This window comes from Pyrgilauda ruficollis, unplaced genomic scaffold (genome assembly GCF_017590135.1).
Source record: "Pyrgilauda ruficollis isolate IOZ18807 unplaced genomic scaffold, ASM1759013v1 scaffold188, whole genome shotgun sequence".
NCBI lineage: Eukaryota > Metazoa > Chordata > Aves > Passeriformes > Passeridae > Pyrgilauda > Pyrgilauda ruficollis.
Window position 1 is genome coordinate 380,244 of NW_024517873.1, and position 22,546 is coordinate 402,789.

A 22,546-nucleotide genomic window follows, 5' to 3' on the forward strand; every position below is an offset into this window, starting at 1 on the left:
AGAAGGAGTGTAAATGCTCTGGCCCAGAGCGTGGGTTGGGCGTGATGCAGAGGAGTGCACACACAGGTTCAGGAGCCAGGAGCTGTGATGGGTAACGGGGATGTGGGACACAGCTGTGAGAGGGAGATTTGGGTGCAGATTGTTCAGGGCCTGTGGGAGTAGGAGAGTCCATGTGAGTCCTGTAGGCTCAGTCATGTGCTTTGTAGCAACTTGTGACACAGGGCTGAAGCTTTCCAGAAGAGCTTCTTGCTGGGGTAGTTAATTTACTTGTGTGTGTGCTACCAGTCTGTATCCTTTGGCTGGGTGATGCTGGGAGTGGGGAAATCCTTCCAGAACAGGATTTGTCAGTCTACTGGCAATATTGTCACTTGTTTATTTAGGAAAATGCAATGGAAGGCTGTTGATGAGAAGTTCAAAATCTCGATGCATCTGTTGTTCAGGGGTTACTCACACAAGTGATATAGGAGGCTCAGAATGGGCAGATAGTGAATTCTTTCTCCCAAAGAAGCTGGAGTAGAAGCTTTTTGGATGTCCCATTCCCAGGTGCAGCATGTGGCTGTGCTGCTGAGCTCTTTTTGCTTATGAGCAAATAGATGGAGAGGCCCAAACCTTGTGATATGTGTTTGTGCTGAACTGAGCCATCCTGCCTTGCTTATTCTGACAGGGAACCAGCTGAGCAATTTGGTGGTTTTCCTCATGGGGGTGGGAGATGAGGGAAGTGAGCGTGTTGTGTAGGGTAATGATGCAGTGATGAGAATGAATTGTGCACACCAGAAACCTGCTGCTGGTAACTTTGACCAGCTCAACACATTTCTCGGGTGAAGTCAGTGCTGCCTCTGCAGTGATGATGGATGTGGCTGTTTGCTGGCCAGAGCCAGCCGAGGACTTGTGGGGATTGTCACTGAATCAAATCCTCCTCAGAGCAATCTTTGCAATCCTGGGTTAAAGCAGTGTGTTCCTGATGGTTGCAGGTGAAATCCAGCTGAGGGGTGGTTTGGTGAGGAGGGCAGAGCTTACCTGCTCTGCCAGGAGCATCAGGACTGTACAGCCGGGGCAGCCCCATGAGCTGCACACACAGGAGGGGATTGGCTCTGCCCTGGGCTCCCTGCCATGGCTCTCTTGGTACAGGCCCCCAGCCCTGGGTTCTTTCTTGTGAAACAGGGTGTTGTTACAAGGCCATCTGCTTTGGGCACCAGGATGTGGTGGTCCTTGTCCCCAGTCCAGCTCAGAGTAGGTGGAATCGTGTGGCTGGCAGCAGCAGATGTTCCTGGTGGGTGCTTTTTCTTTTCAGCTGTGTTTGAGTGCTTGAGGGTGCGATGGACAACGGAAGAGGCGTCCTGATTGTTCGTATCTGCCCATTTGCAGGGTTCTTGTGTCTCTGGTTGTTCTATATCTGCCAGCTTTGGGGGGTTTAATGCCCCAGTAGAGCTGCTGGGGGGATGCATGGTGTTCACCCTGAGCAGTGGGACTCACCAGGTTGTTTCTGTTCTCTGCTGCTTGGCTGTGTCGCTGCTGAGGCTTACCTTGGCTCCTGCCTTTGCTGGCTCATGAGGGGAAATGGTTTATGACTGTGGCTTCAAAAGGTGAAATAATTCAGGTCCATAGGTGAACCCAGAGTCTGAGCCCTTCCTGTGTTTGGTTTGCACCTGGTTGAAAAGGTGAGAGGGTGAATTAGAACAGAGTTCTGCTTTGGTAACTAGTTGTGAGCAAGTGTGTGCTGCTCTGGAAGGGTATGTGTGAATGTTTTATTTGTTACTTAAGGCTTCATGTCTAGGAAATGCAGATTGGTGCTCAGGTTAGAGGGAAGCATGGTCAGGAAGAGCAGCTCATAACTGAATAGCAACTGGGTGCATGCTGCATCCTGTGGGGAAGAATCACTTGATAAAAACCAACAATTAAAGGTCAGGATTTGCATTTTGTTGGCAATTGTGAGGAAGTTAGTCTGGCTTGAGCTATGACACCACCAGCAGATGTCTGCCAGGCTGTAAGTGCAAAGAGCATGTGCTTTGTCTGTCTCTAGTGATTGCAGCCTGTCAAAGTAAGTAACAGCTGGGGGTAGAGAAAGCAAGACAGAGAAATGGAGTGAGATGTCTAGAGACAACACAGTGTTCTGAAGTTGGGATCATGATGCTGCTCTTCTCAATGTTTTAGCACCAGAATGTGGTTTAAAATCCTGCTTTGCAGATGGTTGAAGACTCCAGGAGTATTGAAAGGGAAAGAAGGAGGAGAATGGCCAAATACCAATTTTATTGTGTTTCCAGGAAGGGCAGTGTGTAGAAGATCTCTGAGGTGAAATAGCCAGGTAAGTGGAGCAGCAAGTTTTGGGTTGTGTGTAATGTTTCAGCCTTACTGTTCTTTCCTGTCTGTGTTGAGCTGTGGTTTGCCCAAGTCCATGGCTCAGAGTGAAAACTAAAATAGGGGCTTTTAGAGTTTGAAGGCTCAGGATTCTAAAAATAGGTTTCTTGCTCAGACATGTAATTTAGGGTGGGATTCACCTATGACTCAAACTATTAAAGTCTTAGTGCCCAGTCCAAACCCATCAGTAAGAGCCTTCTGAGGACATCTATTCCTAAAGCCTGAGATGTACTGCTCAGAGAGGTGCCTGGCTCTCACTGTTGGCTACAGGGCACTTCATCTGTGTAGTTTAAATGAGACACAAAGCTTCCAGAAAACAAAGGTAAGTGCACATTGCACACCTGGGTGCCAGGACCTCTGCACCTGCAAAAGTCTGGCTACTCCTGACATGGGTTTTAGCATCTTACAGGGGGATGTTACAGCTTCCTCCCCAAACTGAATCCTGTGAAGTTTGCATCTGGAAAACATCCAACACAGTGAGGTGGGACACGCTGCAGAATTGCCCAGGCTGGTGGAGGCCCAAGGTAAAGAGTCCATGAGGCACCTCTGCACCCTGTGCTATGCATGGCTGGGGGCTGATGGGGTCTGCAGGGCACTGGGGTGGTGGGGGGGGGTCTAAACACCAGCCCTGAGGGACCAGCAAAGGTGCAGATGCAACTTACAGGCAACCTGCAAGAGACCCAGAGAGGGCCTGGAGTGCCAGGACAAGGGACAGTGGCTTACCACTGCCAGAGGGCAGGGTTACATGGGATATTAGGAAGAAATTCTTGGCTATGAGGTGGGGAGGCCATGGCTCGGGGTGCCAAGAGCAGCTGTGGCTGCCCCTGGATCCCTGGCAGTGCCCAAAGCCAGGCTGAAAGGGGCTTGGAGCAGCCTGGGGTGGTGGAAGGTGTCCCTGCGTCTCGGGATCTCCTCTGGTCAAGGTGATCCCGAGGTGTATTAAAAGTCTCTTTTCCCCAACCCAGCTGTTGAAGAAGGAGTCAGAAGTCTTCAGCTGTAGTTCTGCAGGTTGTTTATTTCTTATCTGAAACATTTTCTGTCTGGCTTGCTGAGGTCTCTTTTGCAGGTCAGTCTGAGGCACACTGTCCACCCACAGGGCTGGTGTTGTCTTTTATACTATAAACTAAGTATTTGGTATTTACACTTATGTTCTAATACCTATCACCTATGTTAGACAGTGACTTTCTACTTTACACCAATCCCAAAGTGCCACCATCACCAAGAAGATGGAGGCTTGGAAGAACAAGGAAGAAGAACAAGACAATGCCCAAATCCCTCCATCTTGCCTCCTAGACCCCTATAGTAAAATCCCCAAAATTTCTCTTTTCACCCTATAACTACTACTATTATGCTGTCTAAACTTTTGTGACCTTTAGTTCTTCATACGAAGGTGGTTTTGTTTTTGTTCCATGGGTCGAACTCAAAGCTGCAGGGGTCTTTGGCTGAATGCCAGGGTCTCTGACCCCCCCTGCCAGGGATTCAGAGAGACATCCTGGGCTCTGACACCTGCACACAGTGTGGGATGAGATTCTCTGCATGTGAACAGTGAATGGCAATTTATGAGCTAGATCTGAACTCCTAACTCTTGTACAGTTTGTAAATGGTCCCAGGACCACAGGTCCTGATGTGCCTCATGTGCTCCTGTGGCACCACGTCCTGCCCTGCCCTGGGCTGTGCTGTGTGGAACCCTGGGTGATGCACTGAGCCGCACCTGCCTGCAGGAGGCACTGAAATAATTCATTCAGATCTTCTAGAAAGTTTTATTATCACTTCAGTCAAAATTAGGAGTTCCTCAAGGAAACAAATGCATTACAGTGAATTGGAAAAGGAGAGGCAGAAAACACATCCCCAGGGAGGCACTCACTCCTTAGAGGAGCATTTAGTGGAAATTATATGCTGTGATTCTCAAAAAAACCCCTTACTTTAGCCATATCTGTCATTCAGGGCTGCTTTGAAAAATCTGGTTTTACAGAGAAACCTGTGGTTTTAATAGATTTAAATAATTACATTCAAAATTTTTTGTGGAAGGGACTTTTCAAAATTATTCTAGAAAACTTGCAGACTAATTTTGAAGTAGTAGTATTCTACTACTAGTAGTAGTAATATTTTAAATTAAAAGAGAGCTTTGGGCTGCTTTTCACATCTGTTGTTTGGATTGTATTTTGCCGCATGCTACAGCATTGACTTATTTTGTTATTTTTTTCAGTTTTAGTAAAACACAAACCAAGGTGCATTGTGATCCCAAGGAAGGATGTCAGCAGTGCTCTGCTGACAGTGCCTTTCCAACTCCATTTATACATCCTAAAAAGGTGTGAAAATAATATAAAAGTGAAAATCTCTGATCAAAACTCATCATTTTATGAATTCAGATATGTAAAAATAATTTGTTCTCTGGAAGACTGCTGATACATGGAAATGAACCAGTCTGTAGGATCGAGGCAAATTATCCATGGGCTTGTAGGAACAAGCCAATGACTTTTGGATAAAGTATACACTCAAGTCATTCTGTTCAATGAAAATTCACTTAATGTTTATGACCAGTCACATCCTCAAATTCCCAAATACCATTGCAGAAATGTCATTCCCCAGTCAAGGCTCATGTGGCCAACAGGTGGGTTTTCTGTCCCTCTGTCTGGGAAGTGCCCCAAAACCAACAGCTGCTTCAACTTTTCCTTTTGCTTAATAACCACAGACCCCATAAATATCTTCCACATGGATTTTAGTTCACCAAAGTAGCTTTCCTTCAATGTTTTTTTCCTTCAATTTTTTTCAGGAAAATAACACTTGTATAACAGCCAAATTCCTTCACCCAGTTGCTCTCCAACTTTATTACAATATCATACACAGCAGCCATAACCCAGGGATCACCTGTATTACCATAGCAGCTGAGATTTTTATTTATAAGGAGAACAAGGATTCCCAAGGAAGAAGTACAGGTTTGAGCTTGTGTGCTTTCTGTACACCAGATTTCTGTGCTGTAGTGTGTGCCTTGCACTGCCTGTACTTCTCTAATTGCATGGACATAACAGAGAGCTAGATTTTCAGTGCTAGAACAGAGAGAGGCACCTCTTCTTCTTACTGATGCCCGGGAAAATAGTTTATAAGACTTTGAAGGTGCAGTGTGTCAGTCAGTAGAATTTAATTATGGAACCACAGGATCTCCTGAGCTGGAAGGGACCCTCAGGGATGCTCAGCCCAGCCCCTGTCCCTGCCCAGCCACCCCAACAAGCCCACCCTGAGCATCCCTGGCAGCTCCTGCAGCTCTGGCAGCCTTGGGGCCGGGACCATTCCCTGGGCAGCCTGGGCAGTGCCAGCACCCTTTTTTCACCTTTTTTGAGGCTGTATAGATGAGTTTGTTTGCCAAGCAAGACCCCTCAGGTTTCCTGATGTGGGACACGTGGAACTTCACCTCCCTCCCATCCTGGTCTCCTGAAAACAGTTGGTACAGAATAAAACTCCTCCAGGTGGTGCCCACTGACTTTGTCTAGACTCTGCTGCTTTCTCATCTTCTAGAAATCTCTTGTTCCTCGCCCCGATGAGTTTGTGTTGCTCTCTGCAAAAGCCCTGCTGGCCTTCTGGGGTTCCATGGGTGCCACCAGCTCTCAGGGGTGGCACAGGTAGGCTGCTGTTCCCTCCTGAGCAGCAGATAAGCACTGGTCTCAGCAGCAGATTATTGAAAGCATGTGGGGTTGGGATGGTTCTGTCCCAAAGGCATGGTCTGGGACAGTGGGCCCCTCACCAGCTGGGCCATCCCATAAATCTGCTTCATTTACTTTTCTGCAATTTCCACCCTGTTAAAGGTGTTCAGGTGCCTCTCCTGTACCTGTGTGCAGTGCTGAAGATGGACTGTCCTTGCTGCCTTTGGGTTTTCCCCATCAATAACAATGCCTTCCCTCTATACCAGACCACAAACTGATTTTCAGAAGCACCTGAATTATTTTTTTCCCTTGTTTTATCCTGTTAGAGGGGCACAGTGATGACAGCCCAGTTTTGAGGCTGCTAGACTCAAAGGTCTCCCTTGCTGTATTTGTCACAAGGACAAGGCTATGTGGACTCCAGCATGACACTTAACCTTATTAGCACCAAAATACTTCCTGCTGATTTCCACAATCAAAACATTTCTGCTAATGTGAATCTCACCAGATGGTAAGAGATATTACTAACACTTTCAAGGCCAGGTTGAGCAGGGCTTGGAGCAGCCTGATCTACTGGATGGTGTCCCTGCCCATGGGAGATGAGCTTTAAGTTCCTTTCCAATCCAGCCGTTCTGGGACTGATAAAGCACAGGACTTGCAGCTCCTGGGGTGAGTTGTACAGGGTGGGATTGGCTTCACCAGCTCTAGATTTATTACTGCGATATTCAGTTTTTTCAGTAATATTTTTTCTTTGTTGCAGTGAGCTCAAGGATGTGCTGTTTAAGTTGTTTCAGTATGACCTGCAGTTTCTGGGGCAGGGGATAAAGTGATCTGGTCTGCAGCAGCCAGAGCCCAGTGATGGGAGTGACTGCCCAGAGGCTCATCCTGCAGCCCCAGCACTCACTCAAGGACCTTTGCCGTGGATGTTGCATCTTGCCTTTTGTTGTAGGGTTAATTGTGTGCTGTAATATCCAGAGCTCATTAATGAGAGGAGAGTGGAAGTGAAATGGGGCTCATCTCTGCTGCCTGTGCTGGTCGGCCTGGACTCATCCAGGGAGGGATGTGGGTGCTCCCATCCACCAGTGACTGACCAGACAGGTCTCATAACTCTTGCCTGTTTTAATTACTGTGTTGGAGCAGGTGCACTGGAGGTGTCTGTCCAGCTGTGTCTGCGGGATGTGGCTATCTTGCAGACTGACGGAATGCTCGGGTCCTTGTCCAGAGCTGGGGCTGCCTGGAGCCTCCCCAGTGTTCACCAGCATCTCCCAGGAGGGTGTGGGTGGCTGGGCTCACTGCTGCTATAGAGGAACAACCACAAAGCCCTTCAGAGCCAGTGATGCTGAACCAGCGTGTGATGTATCAAAGTGATCATGAATGATGTGGGAAGGAGGGAGGGATGTCTGGGGAAGCTGCAGAGATTGATTTGAAATGTGATTATTTTTGCGAATGATGTGACTGCTCCTTGAAGAGCAGTTGGGCTGTAATGTTTAAGAAGGTATTAATTGACCTCACCAAGGAGAAAGGGTGAAAAAGGCCAAAGTTAGCAGCAGTGTCTCAAGCTTATGTTGCCCAGGATTCTACTTATGCGAAGGCTTTTGTAAGTTAAAAGAAGACAATTTTTGTGCAAAAGCTGGTTTATGATATTTAATAGTTTCTGCTTTTCATTTGGCAAAACAAATGAATATTTCTTCTAAATTAAAAAAAATTTTTACAACCTCTGACTTCAGCTGGAAAGAATTCTGCACAGAAAATGTTTTCTTTATGTACAATTGGAGAACAGTTCAGTGATGTGAGTGGGGGTCTGAGCTGTGTTACCATTCCCAATTCTGTGTCAGGAAAGATCAAGAAGGAGAAAAGGAATGAGTTGACATTTTGAGAGACAAATTAATTCACTGACATGAATTGTTGGAATAAAAGGCTTTTGTGTAGAAGGCTGCCCTGGGAAGCTTGGATTTTAAGGCTGTAATTGGAATTTGAGCTTGGGGACAGATCCTTAGCTGGGACAATCAGCACAGTGCAGTTGGGCCTGGTTAATTAGTTCTCTGTAATAAAACAGCTGTAGAAACAGGTGTACAGATGGGCCTTCCTTCCTTCCAGCCAGTGGATCCCACTGTCCCTGAGAGTGCAACAGCTCAGTCATCCTGTCTGTAACCTGACAGCTGGGAAATCCAGTTATGTCCAACTTGGATTTTGATCTCGAGACAAAAATTCACTTAATCTTAGTTTTTAGATGAGAATGCAGTAGTAAAATAAAAAGCATTGATTAAAAAAAATAATCTCTATAATAAGGAAAACAAAAGCTTCTGGAGCACAGCCTGGCCTCCAGGGAAGAGCTGCTGGCCAGAGGGTTCAGTGTTATGTCCCATCCCTATTGCATTCTCACCAAATCCAACCTGCTGATACCTGCTCACATCCCTAGCTTTCAAAAATAGGTGAGCTTGGAAAAATGGGAGTTATAAATCCTTCAAACCCAGCCATTTAAGACAGGGCAGTGAGCTCCCAGCTGTGTCCTCAGGTGCAGGGAGGAGCTGGCTCCCTGCCCCAGTGGCAGAACCATGCTCTTGGGGTGCCTGCTGGGAATCCCACAGTCTTAAAAGCGTAAGAGAGGATTTTCCCACTTTTTGTGCCAAGTAAGGCCTTTATCTTGCAGAGCATCCATATGCGACACTCACAATGTCAGTGTTTAGCACCAAGATGCCATTTCTGGGAGCAGGAATGCTGTTATCTACACCTGGCAGATGTTATAGTGAACTCCTGTCTGATCCAACAGGGTTTCCTCCGTCATTTCAATCCCGTTGTCTTTGGGATGCAGGTGTGAGGTTTCTGAAGAAGGAAACTTGTCTGTGTTGCTCACTGGGTTTTGCTGCAAAAAGCAAAGAGCAGGGTTTTAATTTCTGGAGTGAGCAGGTGCCTTGTGCCTGTCCTGCTATGTTCCACGACCCCCTGCCCTCCCACCGTGCCACACGTACCGGGGGGGGCTTTGGGGCAAAGTCCTTCTCGCAGACGTGAGCTATGATGCCAGCAGCCAGCGCGTCCCCGAGGACGTTGGTCATCGTTCGCAGCCGGTCCCTGCGGGGAGACAGTGCCAGGATGCAGGGGGTGGCCACAGCCAGTGTGCCCAGGGTGTTGATGGCTTTGGAACACGTCAGCCCCCATCCTCAATGTCCCTCCCACTGGTGTTGCCAAGTGCTGTGTTGGTTTTGGAGATGCAGAGAGAAGATGGTCTCTATGTGAGCCCGGTGCTGGGGCAGCATTTGTCTGACCCTGCTGTGTGAGCAGTGCAGGGACCTGCCAGGGCCACCTCCCAAAGTGGGACAGGCACTGTTGTGCTAAGTGCAGGGAGAGCTGCCTCAGCAAGTCATAAAGCTCCTTGAGATGCCTCTCAAGGAGAAATCCTGCACATCCAGCCACTGGTCCTCTCTTGTCTGCCCAGGCACCTCTCACATTAGTAGAAGGTGCCAGCAGTGCTGGGTACTCTGTGATGCTGGAAGGTTCAACTGGTGATGTGCTAACCTTCCTTTGTTGGGGGAAAGAAAAGGGGGAAGGAAAGAGAAAAGCAGCCTTGATACTTGGCACTGTTCCCTCTTTTCCCTGGGGGGCTGGAAAGTACAAACCAGCCACCCTCATGTCACTTCCCTAACTCAGCATCTGCTCTGTGGTTTCTCACCTAATGACTCACTTTGTTTTTATCTTAGTACTTTAGAATGGCACATTTCACAAGCTGTGAGTTTATTTGTCTGTGACAAATGTAATCCAGCATCAGTTTCTGCCTTGAGAGCAGTCTGGTTACATCCATCAAGATGAAGATACATCACCATGAATTGACACAGGGCACTGCCCACAGCAGTGGCCTGGAGAGCACTTACAGAGCCCAGTCGACGGCGATGATGAGGGTGATGTCCTCGGTGGGCAGCCCCACGGAGGTGAGCACGATGACCATGGTGACGAGCCCGGACTGTGGGATCCCAGCAGCCCCAATGCTGGCTGCTGAGGCTGTGATGCTGCAAAGAGAAGGTGGCTGTGCAATTCAAACTAGTGTGTTTGCATGGCAGAGTAAGTTACTGCTGTGTGGAAGGACTGGATTTGATCGGACTTCCTCCACCCTCCTGCTCCCAGGTGCTATCACAAATTCCCCTGTGCACAGAGGGTGCCCTGGCTCTGTGCTCCCCCCGCCTTCAGGGTAGGGACTTCCTCATTAAAATTACTAAGTATTTGCAAATGTACTTAATTATTATTTAGTTACATGGTTTATTTCCCTGCTTATAAAATGAGAATATCCCATTCCTGAAAGGGAGTATATGACACCTGCACAAGTCCTTCTGTGCTCAGCCCTGCAGTGCTGACCTGCTCCAGCCACATGTCTGTGCAGCTAGGCTTTTCCCTACAGGCAAAGTCCTTGACTTGCAGCAGATTCAGGGGCGCAGAGCCAGCCCATCTTTCCCTGGCACACAGCATAGGGACTGGGACATGCTGCTCCCTCCCCTGCTCCTCAGCTTCCCAGCAAAGGTCACTGTGCATTAACAAGATCTCTGCAAACAGGAAAAATGCAAGAGGTTGTCCTAATGTCCATAAATAGGAGTAGAGAGAAATAATCTGGCTGGGGCAGAGAAACTTATACCTGATAGTTATAATTTGTCCCAAATCCAGCTCATACTCGTTGACCTGGGCGATGAAGATGGCAGCGACGGCCTCGTAGAGCGCGGTGCCGTCCATGTTGATGGTGGCCCCGACGGGGAGCACGAAGCGCGCCACGCGCCTGTCGATGCCGTTGTTCTCCAGGAGACACTTGAGGGTGATGGGCAGGGTGGCTGAGCTGCAGGACAAGAAACGAGCAGTAATTGCAGTTTGTATTGAGCTTTGTAAGCTGGAGTCAGTGTGATGGGACAGAAATACCAGCCCTCCTGGGGGTGGATGCCACAATGTCGCTGTAGCAATGAAAATCTCTTCAGCTCTCACCACCCGGGGAAGAGACATTATCAGCAAAGTGGGCTACAGGCTGAGAGAGAAACTGTCAGAATGCTATTTCAGTGGCTGAAGGCACCACTTTAATGACCTTGTGCCACGGCTGCAGCTCTCTTGACCATCCCTGGTGCCTTCATTAATCCTGCAGCACCTCCTGGAGTGTGGGACTGTGCCAGCACTGGCTGAGTTGGGGTCCAGCCAGACCCCCGTTGTCCTCACTGTCTCCTCCATGAGGGATGCCTGCCTCAGCTTCTGCAACCCTGACCTCTCTCTCTTGTTTCTGTCTAGCATGAAGATGACAACTGTCCCACAGGAACTGGGGTGAGGAATGGAGGAAGAACAACAGGTTGAAGAAAAGAAACCACAGAAAAGAAGCCCATGGGATTGCAACAGACTCTGGGAGGTGGGGACTGCATTTGGGAAGGGCTCTGGATGCAGAGCAATGGCCCCAGCCCACAGACCATGGGGCTGGCACATGGAGCAGGGTGTTCTCTCTGTGACAGTTCTCCCTCCCTTAGCTGGCTGCAGAACAGAGGGAGGAGAAGCCTGATGGAGACAGAGCTGGAGATGCAGGTTCAGGAGGAGACCAGGTTATTAAGAGTTGAAGAAGCAAGAGTTGCAGCAGTGGGCATTGGGGAAGGGAGGCACAGTCCAGGTGGTTTTGGGATTATGTGGACAAGCAACAGAGAGGCCAGAAAAACCCTTTGTCTGGTCAGATGTGCTCCAGGAAAATGTTTGAATTTGTGTCTCCTGGAAAGGATGCTAATTTATAGTGTGAAGTTTTTTTCATTGTTATAAGGAATGTATTTCAATGAAAATAGAATAGGTAAATATAATCTAAAATTATGAAAATCTTTTCAAAGCAGGCAAGATTTTTCCGTGGATGAACTTGGGATACACTGTAGTTGATTTTAGATTGTCAGTAAAGTGTTCAGAAGAGCTGTTGGTGTTTTCAGTTAAACTCCAGGATCATAACCCCCTGCAGTTTATAAAGCACCTACAACAGTCCTGGTTTGAATTAATGGAAAGAAAACTGAAGCAATTAAATGAAGTGTGCACACACACACAAAAACATTGGTGGTTTGCCCTGGAAAAACCCTGGGAGAGGGTGAGTGGAAGAGCACCATGAGCTGCCCGGGTTGGCCAGCCAGGGCAGGGCCAAGCATCTGCTTCCTCCTGAAGGCAGGAGCATTCCCATTTCAAATACTGCTGGAGCACAGTTTTGTTTTGAGTTACACCTCTACCCCCAGAGCTCACCTGGCCGGACACAGCCACGTCTCCCTGGCTAAAACAGACCCCTGCTCTGCAGTAGCCACAGGTTCCAGCCATGTTTTCCTACCTGGAAGATGTAGCTAAGGCGATCAGCAAGGCTTGCAGTATCCCCTGAATGAAAGCAAAGGGGTTTTTCTTGGTGATGAGCACAAAAAGCAGAGGTAAGAGGATGATTCCATGCACGGCAAGCCCTGACACTACTGTAATGACATACAGTCCCAGCTTCTGTCCAATAACTGATGGATCTTCCATCTCCAAGATCTTTCCAGCTATGAGAAATACAATGCCAAAGGGGAAGTACCTGCAAAGAAGAAGCATAAAAAATTATGAGGATGCAGCAATCACTGTAGCACTGCAGATAGACATGGCAGTGTTTGGTACTCTGCAGTACAGTTGTACAGAAACAAATTCAGTGCTCACAGCAGGCACTTGCAGATGTGTGACCGGCATTGCCATTAGAGAGAAAGAAAGAAAATCAATCAATAAATGAATCAATCAAAACCAGATTTACCAAACTGCCATCGAGACAATTTTCATAACTGCTTCATTCAGACACTGGCACACGTTAACCAGCGGGGCTCCTCGCTCGCCCATTTTTCCCAGGAGAAGTCCTGCAAGCAAGCACAGCAGGTTACTTTACTTGGGAGCAGCACGGGAGCAGCACGTGACAGGCCAAGTGCCTTGAGGGTCTGGTGGCCACAGAATGGGGGTCACCAGGCAAAACCTGATTTAGTACTGGTTGCCATGTGCTTTTACAAGTCAGAGCCATTCTCTGTTCCAAGCAAGCACAAGCATCTGGCCTTTTCTCACAAAGCCCCACCAGACCCAAATCCAGGATTTGGACTCCTTGCACAGAAAACAGATAAACTTCACTGCTGCTCAATGCTGGGAGTCATTCCTGGGGTGGATAAACTGTGGATTAGCTAGATTAGGTGGATATCTGGATTGCTATTTGGTAATACAAGAATAATGACCTCTGGAAATAAAAATGGAATTTTAAGGATAAGGTGTGGTAGGGCTCTCTGTAGCTGAGAATGTGATGCTGTGCTGCATCCCTGCCCTGCTGTGGAGTGAAAGGGGCCCCAGCTGCCACAGGGACTGAGCAGTGCTCAGGCCCCACACCCAGTTCCCTCCTGGGCTGGGCTCTTCATTGTTGGTGGCTCACAGGCTGTGCCGTGGTGGTGACAACACATGTGGCTGTACAATGTGATGTCAGGAAGGATCTGGGTGAGTTGCTTAGATACAGGCATTAAGCCTTCTCTCCTAAGTCTGTTTTTTTCCTTTGATGTTGTTGCATTAACCTAATCCAGCCTAATTTTCTGTTGAAGGAATACTAGAGCAGAAATACAGGCTGTTGTTTGAATGGTTAGAAGGGTTATGGTGTTGTCCTGTCTGCCAGTGCTAAACCCCATTGCTTTCACTGCTGGGAGGCTTTCCAGGAACCCATCAAGCAAAGGGAAAAGGAACCTTTGAGCATTTGCCCATCTTGTTTCCAGCTTGGTGCAAGTCCTTCCTCCTGTGTTGGCTAAAATTAATTTTGAAGCACTGTATGGGTGTCTGCTTTATCTTGGAAAAGAAGAATATATACAGGATCTTGTCCTGCTTATCCCTCTTCATTCTTCAGGGTTGAGGACTCCAAGAAGCCCTTGGTTGGTGGTTGGATCTCCTGCCTTGCTCAAAAGAGAGATGAGGTGGGTCACATTAGCCAGAAATGAGACAAGGCTTGGCATGTTTAAATCTCTGCTCTGTGGACATTCATCCAGTATTTGCTAGCCACAACAGCTGCTTTGGAAGAAAGTAATTTCTCTTCAGGTCCTACAGAGCTGATTTAGGAGACATGGCCCAAGTAAACAGACAGATAAGGATCTTAAAAGCTCTGGCCTCTCATGGGTTTCAAAAGCAACAGAGAGACCCTCAGTGACAGTGAAGAACTGTCAGAGCTGGGGCAGCTGTGTGGGGTCACCCCTCACAGCAAAGTCACTCTGGGTACCTAGTGGGTGCTGCATGGATGCCTTGGTCTCAGCACCACAGCCTGCCTAGTTTTGGTGTTGGACACAAATACACTGTGAGAGCTCAACCAGCTTCCACCTGCCCCACACTGTGCTGCACTGAGGAGGTGATCCCTGTTCCCCAAGGCATGGGACTGTGGTGCCCTGCCTGTCCCTCTCCTGTTTTCTGCCAGTTCAGCCTCTCCTCATAAGGAAAGCCCGCTGTGGGTGTATGAATGCCCTTTATCAAGCTGCCTGTGCCTGGTGCAGGTGATGCTGTGCCAGTCTGGAGCTTTGTGGAGCTCTAATCCTGGGCAAAACATGGGAAGTGCAGGTGGTGGCTGGGGCTGGCTCAGGTGATCTCCCACTGCCTCTAACTCTGGCTGATCCCACTCCCACGCTGGAGGGGTTGTGGAGTGTCATCTTAGAAGAGAAAAGCAGCTTCTCCTTGCAGGTTTGGCAGGGCTGGAGGGGGCACGTGTCCTGTGGGCATGAGCTCAACAGCTTTCCTGGGTGTCCAAGGTGTGCAGAGGCTGTTGGTGCTGGGACAGGAGATTGCCAGAGACACCTTCTGTCAGTGGCTCTGGCTCTGCCCAGCCTCCCTGTGGCCTCCTCTGAGGTCTCACATTTGGAACTGGCTGCTCCCCGAGGCTCTGACTGCAGTCCAGCTCCGGTGCTGTGCTGGCTGCGCTGCCTCCACACCTCAAATCCTCTAATTGGCTTTTTGGTTCCTTATACACAAAGTTCAAGCTCCTTGCCCTCACCTCTTAATCTACATATAATCCTGCCACCATGCTCATCTCACTGCCTCCTACTCTTTTTCCTTTCTGATCCCTCCTTCCTCCCTTTCTCCCTCAGCCTTGTGCCAATGTCCTCTTACGCTTTGAGGCAGCTTCAAGTTCCTTTCAATGACTTTCTCCCCTTTAAACCTCCTCTCTTGCACGTGTCTCTCCACAACCTCTGCTCCTTCTTCCTTCCCAAAATTGCTGCCAAGCACCTTTTCCACACAGGACTGCAAGCTGTTCAATGCAGGATGCTGCCCTACCTCCTTCAGAAAGTCCTTTTGGGAATCCTCATATATTTGTAACAGCACCAAATCTGACCCTGCTGTGACATCCTGCCTGCTCCGGGGCTGAACACTCAGCATGAAGGCTGTGGGGCTTTGTGGTGAGCTGTAGGTAGCCTCTGCAAAATTACACCTCACTTCAGGCTTCATTAAACAGAATCCCCAGTTTATGTAATAGTTTGAAAACCCTCAGGACTCGCACATGGGCTGTGAAGGAAGTGCAGGATAAAAGCAGCCTTCCCCGTGCCTAGACCTTTAGTGAGCTCCACCACAGGTGCTGCTGACAGGGGCCCTGGCACGAGCTCTGTGCTGAGCCCAGTTCCCAGGGACTGGGGCAATGGGAGCTGAAAGAACCTTGTCCCACATCTTTGGCTCTGTAAAGTGTGGTGGCCGCAGCAGTGGCACCCTGGGCTGCCCTGGCCCGTGGAGGAGCAGGTACCTATGGTTGCTGAGAAGATGACAATGCCCAGGACATTCATCTCATTGCTGGTCCCAGCCAGGGTCCTGTAGGTCATCTCAGGTGATGGTGTCAGCTCAAGGAACACAGGCCGATGGATTTCAGGGTTTTTGTCATCAGGTGCAAAGTAAATAAAATTGACAGGTTTTCCTGGGATCTTTGGAAATCCAGGAGACTTCACCACTGGGACAAGAACAGTTCGGTACTGGAACAGAAACAAAGGAGGAGGTTAGTGTGCTGCTGGCATGAGCTCTGTCCCGCCCTCAACACGGAGGCCAAGCCAGCCCTAGGCTGGGTGCTCCTGGAGATTAAAGGTTTGGTTTCCAGGCAGTGAAAGCCTGGTGGAAACAAGGAGTGTCAGGCAAGGGGAGCTGTGGCTGTTGGCTGCAGACCGTCCTCAGCTAAGGCTGCAGAGCAGACTTGTGGTGTTGGTGAGCCGGGTCCCTGCGGGATGCCAACAGCACTGGGGTCCCTCTGTCCGTCCATCCCTCCTCCTGGCAGCTTTACCGATGCTTTCCCAATGCCGAGAGTTTGCTTATTTTCCCTGTCCCTCCAGCCTACCTGGCCACTCCATCTGTCCCCTTTGACCACTCTACCTTCCCTCAGGCGTCCCTTCTTTGTGTCCCTTCTTTGTGTCCCTTCTTTGTGTCCCCTCCCAGGCGCTGCACAGGAGCGGATCGGAGCGGTGTGTGCTGCTTCCCTAGAGAGCCTCGCAGGCTGAGGGCAGGCACGGGGGTCCCTGCGAGCTTGTGCCCCCTGACACACTTCTACCTTCAGGTGCCCGCCCAGGATGAGTGTGGGGGGATGCAGAGGAAGGGAAGGGGAAGTTCAGGGAAGGGAAGGGGCTCCTGTCCAGGCTGTGGGTGGGCAGAGGCAGCCCCGTGTGGAGCTGAGCACGCAGAGAGGTCAGGGGAACTCACCTGCTGGAACGAAGCTTCAACCAGGTTAGAAGGAAACATGTTTCTGTAAGAGACCAATGACACAGGGTTAAAGTGTGGTATGAGAGCACAGGGAGCATCCTGGGAAGCACTTCTGGTGGGCACAATGTCCAGACGAGGACATGAAAGCCAACAACAGCTTATGACAGCTGTGCAAGCTGAGAGCAAAGAAAGGCTGGAAGGTGAACGCAAAGCAGGGCTGAGAACCATGTATGAATGGGTTTGGTGGAGAGCCTGAGCCTGGGATGGACATCTGCCATCTGCAGCCCCCTGCTCAGAGCCTGGTCTAGTCAATCCAGTGTCTCCATAAATGGAGATTCTGCCCTAGCCCCTGGGTATTTGCTGCAACCCCTCCCCAGGTAACCCCATCCACGGCCTTAACCCAGCTCTGGACCAGCTCCAGGCTTGGCATGGCCCAGCTGGGGCTGCAGAGGAGAATCCAAACCTTGCAGGGAACATGACTCTGTCTGATCTCTGCTGCAGTGCTTCTCTTGGCTGATGGCTTTGGGAGAGCAGGGGCAGTGACAGAGTGGCCAGAGGGGCATGGCTGGGGGGAAATGAACCCCATGTTGCTGGGCTTGGAGGTACCAGCACCTGGCCAGCAGTTCTCCTGTTCCCCTTGAGATCTCAGGGTCTTCTGGGAACTCAGAACCTTCTGGGAAGATTTTGTTATCACAACCTTGGCTCTGCTGAATTCCTGTGACACACCTGATTAAATCCAGTAACGCGTCGGCGGAGCTGAGCACCACTTTCCCCACAGAGTAGTTGTCCTTCTGGGCAGCTGCACCAGGATGGATGCTGACCACGAGGATGATCCCCACAGTCACTGCCATGAAGGTTGTCCAAAGGTAGTAGGTGATGGTGATCACCCCCATCTTCCCACAGGCCTTGGAGTCCATGGTGGCCAGCCCAGACATGAGGCTGCAGCACAGAACAGAGTGGTCACTGTCTGCTCCCCAGACTGCACAAGATGCACCCGATGGGCTAAATTTCCAAGGTGGGAGGGGTTTCTGTAGGTTTTTTAAACCAAAGCCTAAGGGCATCACTGAGCTCTTGCACATTCCTGTGCCAGTGCCCACAGGATCTCACACCCAGGATGAGCTTGTGACAACCCAAGCTGAGCTATGAAGGGCAGGAGACACCTCCAAGCCCCTCCTCAAGGTCTGGCTGTGTTTTCTGTTTTCTGTGAGGGTTAAGAAGTTTATGCTCTTAGTTGTTCTTATTTTTATGTTGAATAACTGATGTTGCTCTTTTTTAGTGAGATACTGTTGTCTTATATCTCCATTGCCTCGTGCCACTGCTGCATGCCATTGTGAGGAGCAAAGGAAGGTACCTGCAAGGTTCATAAAATCCTGGTGGGAATGGACCCCATGCCCCCAGGAGAGACCTGCAGGTTCAGATTTCATGCACACGTAAGCTTTCCTAAGAAGTAACCCATAAGCTACTTCTCAGCAAAACTGGGCTAAAAATAGAGAGGGCATTACAGGCTGCCCCAGCAGGGAGAGCAGTGCTGGTGGTGGGGACAAGTTGGGTGCAGGACTGGGTTTGCTGAGGCCACTCACTTGGGAGGAACTGCTGACATTCTCAAGGACAGAGAGACCACACAGAGAGACCCGACAAATGTGAGGACTGGGAAATCCCCAGCCGTGTGATGTTTACCAGGGCAAGTGTCAGATCCTGCCCAGGGATGGGGCAGCCCTGGATGCAGGGACATACTGGGAGTGAGAGGCTGCAGAGCAGCGCCGTGGGAAGGGCCCTGGGGGTCCTGGTCAGTGGCAAGTTGGATCTGAGTCACCGCTGTGTCCTGGCAGCCCAAAGGGCCACCCTGTCCTGGGGGGCACCAGGCCAGGGAGGGACTGTCCCACTCTGCTCTGCACTGGGGCAGCCTCACCTCCAGGGCTGGGGGCCTTGGGCACCACGACATCAGAAGGATCCAAAGCTGTTGGAGAGTGCCCAAAGGAGGGACACGGAGCTGGGGAAGGCTCTGAGGAGCGGCTGAGGGCACTTGGCTCGTTCAGCTGGAGCACAGGAGACTGAGGGGAGGCTCCTGGATTCTGTGAAATGTGAGTGTTTGGGGGCTGCAGTGTGCCCCCCATGCTAACAGACCCACACTGAGCCCCTGCAGAACCAGCCAAGCCCTGGCCCTGAGGCAGGACATAATCGAAGGCTGCAAGGGTCAGTGCCAACCCTGGGGACACACAGGGTGGCTGAGGTGGTGGTCAGCCCATGGATCCCATTCAGCAGCCACATGTCCAGGAGGAGAAAGGCCTTGGAAACTCAAGAGAGTCCAGAAAAGCAACCCTGGCATAGGTGGTGCTTTCCAAGTTGGGGCTTGGGGATCTGCAGATCCCCAGAGCACACCCAGTCCCCTCTGGGATGGTGCATAGAGGGAAGACTCCACTTCACCCTCATTCAGTAATTATAGAAAAATCCCCAATTTAATCCAACATGAAAGAAAACTCCCAGGAGGCCTCTGCAGACCCTGCACCCACAGACATCAGAGTGATCAGAGGGGACCACTCAGCAGCTGAGCTGCAGGGAGGGCTGAGAGCCAAGGGAAACCCTCAGGCACCTCAGGGAGGGACGTGAGGTACAGACCTCTCTACAAGGGCTGGTACTGAACAGGTCAGATGTGGCCAGGATAGAGATCACTCCGTTCTCAGAAATAACCAGAGGCAAATGGGACAACAAGCAAACTGACAAACAAGAGAGAAAAGACACATCCTCGAGGGAACAAGGACTTGATCATTTGTGTGTGTCTGATGAGCACATGCCAACATTTTGTTTGGAATATGTTAATCCATACAAGGTTTTCAAGACCTTGCTTAGACCCCAGTGGGACTGCTGGTTCTGTTCCTTATTTCTAGGACTGTATGGGCCAATAAAATGGGAATTTGCAAACACAGACACATCACTGGGGAATACTTATGATTTTTTACCTGAACTTTCTCAAATCCCTCTAAGAGAATCTGCTTTGAGGTTAAACAGATCCCTCCCTCCCATCACAACCTCCCACAGATGGTCCTGACACCACCAGCTGCCCAAAAGAAGGGAAACACCCCAGCCAGTGCAGGTACCTGAGATGGGTGCAAGTGCCTACCAAATCCAGGTGAGGATTTGTCCCAGACTGCTGCTGGGAAATCATGGGGTTTGATGAACACCAAGCCATCTGCTTGACTGCCAGGTGCTTGGAGCCAGGATTATTCTCACCACATGCAGTTTTCGGGTAATCTCCTCAATGGGGGGTTACAGGGCAATCTTTTCAACGTGATGGAAGGATGGTGCTTTAGAGCAGAAGATGATGTCTTACCTGGAGGTGATCAAGGGCAGGATCAGCATCTTCAGCATCCTCATGAGGAGCTCTCCAGGAAAGGAAAAATACTGCTTCTCCTGCACATAGAGCAGAGCATGTGTCAGGTAAATGATTACGGGCTCAAACTTGATCAATTTGCCTTTTTCCCAACCAGACCCAGCTCTGAGCTTGGTTCTGAACTGGCAGCCACTTCTTGAGGCACTCCATGAGGCCATTCTCTGCTGGCCCTTACTGGGAGCTGGCTCAGGGATGGGGAATACTGGCCAGATGGCAAACCTGGCTATAAACAAGGGAGGAGCGTGTGGGGGTTGGTCTCCTCCCAAAAACATTATTGATTCTGTAGCCTTCCAGGGAATGCTCCACATGGCCCCACCACTGGCTCCTCCCAAAAGTCATTGCACTCATCATCAGGGAGCTTGGCTGCATCTGATTTGGGGCAAAAGTGCCCCAAAGCTTTTGGCAGCAACAAAAGGTGGGATTTATCTCATGGCTGCAGGTGGAAAAGATGAGCTCAGGGAGAGCCCAGGTGTCTGCCCCATCCATGGGACAACTGTGGTGCCATGGCATCTCTCCACCCCCTACACCCCTCACATGGACATGGAAAAGGGCTGCAGAGACATCCTCCAAAGTCTGGATCCCACAGCCATGACCAAGGGGAGAGTGAGGGGTCTGTGGGACCAGAAGCCTGGCCAGCATCCCTCCTCCCCTCTATCCCTATCTCTACCCACCATCCATCCATCCGTCCATCATCCATCCATCCATCATCCATCCATCATCCATCCATCATCCATCCATCATCCATCCATCCATCCATCCTTCCATCCATCATCCATCATCCATCCATCCATCCATCCATCCTTCCATCCATCATCCATCCATCCATCCATCATCCATCCATCCATCCCTCCATCCATCCATCATCCATCCATCTATCCATCATCCTTCCATCCCTGATCCCCCTATTTTGCTGTGCCACTGTAGAGGTGTCAGGGAGGGATCTGAGTTGGCCCCAAGACAAGAAGGTACTTTTGGTTACTACAGAGTAGCCACCACCTCATGCTGGGGCTGTGAGGGGTGCCAAGGCAGCTGTCCAATTGCTCCCCTGTGCTGTCCCTGCACTGTCCCAGTGTGTGACCTGGACATGGCTGATGTCCCCAGGGAGCTCAAGCAGAGCAGAGCTGTGATGGGCCCAGCTGAGTGCAAGGGGTAATGCCAGATCTCTTTGCTGTGGGCCTCTCCGCTTTGTGACACTTTCCCATTGCAGGGAGGAAAGCAGGGACTGGCCACCTCTCCAGCTCCCCTCCAGATTTTGTGACAAAAATCTTTACTGGGGACAGTCTCTAGTGGCTGCCAGGCCCACAGCAGAGCTGTGTCAACAGGGCAGGATGGGCTGAAGCAGAGGATGGATAAACTTGATGCATGGCAGGACGAGGGGCTGGAGCCCCAAGACCCTGCCAGCCTCATGCCCAGCACGGGTGGCTGCTGGGCTCTCACGGGTGTGTGCACTGGGAAGCAGGGAGATTACACCCAGCTTCAACTAAGTAACGAGATCATCCCTGCTGCACTGATGCTGAAGGGCCTAATTGAAATGACAAGACTTTGCTAAATCCTAGTGGGCAACACAGGGATGTTCCAGCATCAGCCGAGCTCTCCTGGAGCAGCATTGCCCCTCCTGGGCTCAGCAGCCTGGCTGAGGATCAGGGCTGAGCCCTGGCCCAGCTGCCCCAGTCAGAGATCCCAGCTCACTGCTTTCACAGCACTATGCTCCTGGAAGGGGCAGAGCCAATTGTGCCTTTCTCATGAGTTTTCTCCAATACATTTGTCTCCAAGGCTCCTCAAAGGAAGGTGACTCCTCAAAGCCCTCCAGGCTCCCCACCAGCCCTCTATTTATTTGCTGGGTCCTCTCCAAAGCATGGAAATGTGCTTTGATTTAACACAGCAGAGGAGAGTAATGGGAGGACCCCATCCCTCAAACCCCATCCCCTGGGCCCCATCCCTCAGATCCCAATGCTGCTGGTGGTGTTGGGGGAAACCTGTTTACTGAGCATTTAGCCCCTGAGTAAACATTCCCCCCTTTCCCATCCTCACCCCACCTCAAACTCCTGCAGCCCCATGGGGTCCAACCCAGAGCTCCCCACTCTCATTGGAGAGAGGCAGGATTTGTCCTATAGCTTGGGCATTTGTTGACACCTTCTTGGAAAAAAGAAAATAAAAGAGAAAAGAGAAAAAAGCCATGGGCAGAAACCTGCCTTGAGGTAGTTTTCTTGGGCAGAAAGAAAATTTTTGGGGCTTTGCCCATTTGGGACCCTTACTGGCACCAGGGCTTGCCCCCTGCCCCACTCCATCCCACTCATTCCCATCACCATCCCAGCCAGGCTCACCAGGTCTGTCAGCTCCAGCGCCCGCAGCAGGAACCCCAGGAGGCATCCAGTGACCACCGACAGCATCGAGAGAGTCAAGAGGCCATTTTTGTACCAAAAAGCCCGAACCCCCTTCCAGAGGCGCAGGAGGGCCGTGGCCAGCGAGTGCAGCACAGCTCTTCTGACCCACTCCCACATGG

The 22,546-nt window shown here is 50.4% G+C and overlaps 1 protein-coding gene across 1 annotated transcript; it reads right to left on the minus strand.

Annotated features, from left to right (window-relative positions):
- Window positions 1–2,412: 2,412 nt before the first annotated feature.
- Window positions 2,413–22,544, minus strand: LOC121352399 (excitatory amino acid transporter 5-like). The gene is made up of 11 exons (XM_041465300.1): window positions 22,368–22,544; window positions 19,984–20,063; window positions 17,382–17,594; window positions 16,656–16,698; window positions 15,718–15,940; window positions 12,736–12,835; window positions 12,292–12,525; window positions 10,609–10,803; window positions 9,857–9,991; window positions 8,960–9,059; window positions 2,413–8,853 (listed from the first exon to the last, which is right to left on the minus strand). Exons 1-11 carry the CDS (start codon window positions 22,542–22,544, stop codon window positions 8,716–8,718), a joined length of 1,638 nt encoding a protein of 545 aa, XP_041321234.1. The 3' UTR covers window positions 2,413–8,715.
- Window positions 22,545–22,546: the final 2 nt, after the last annotated feature.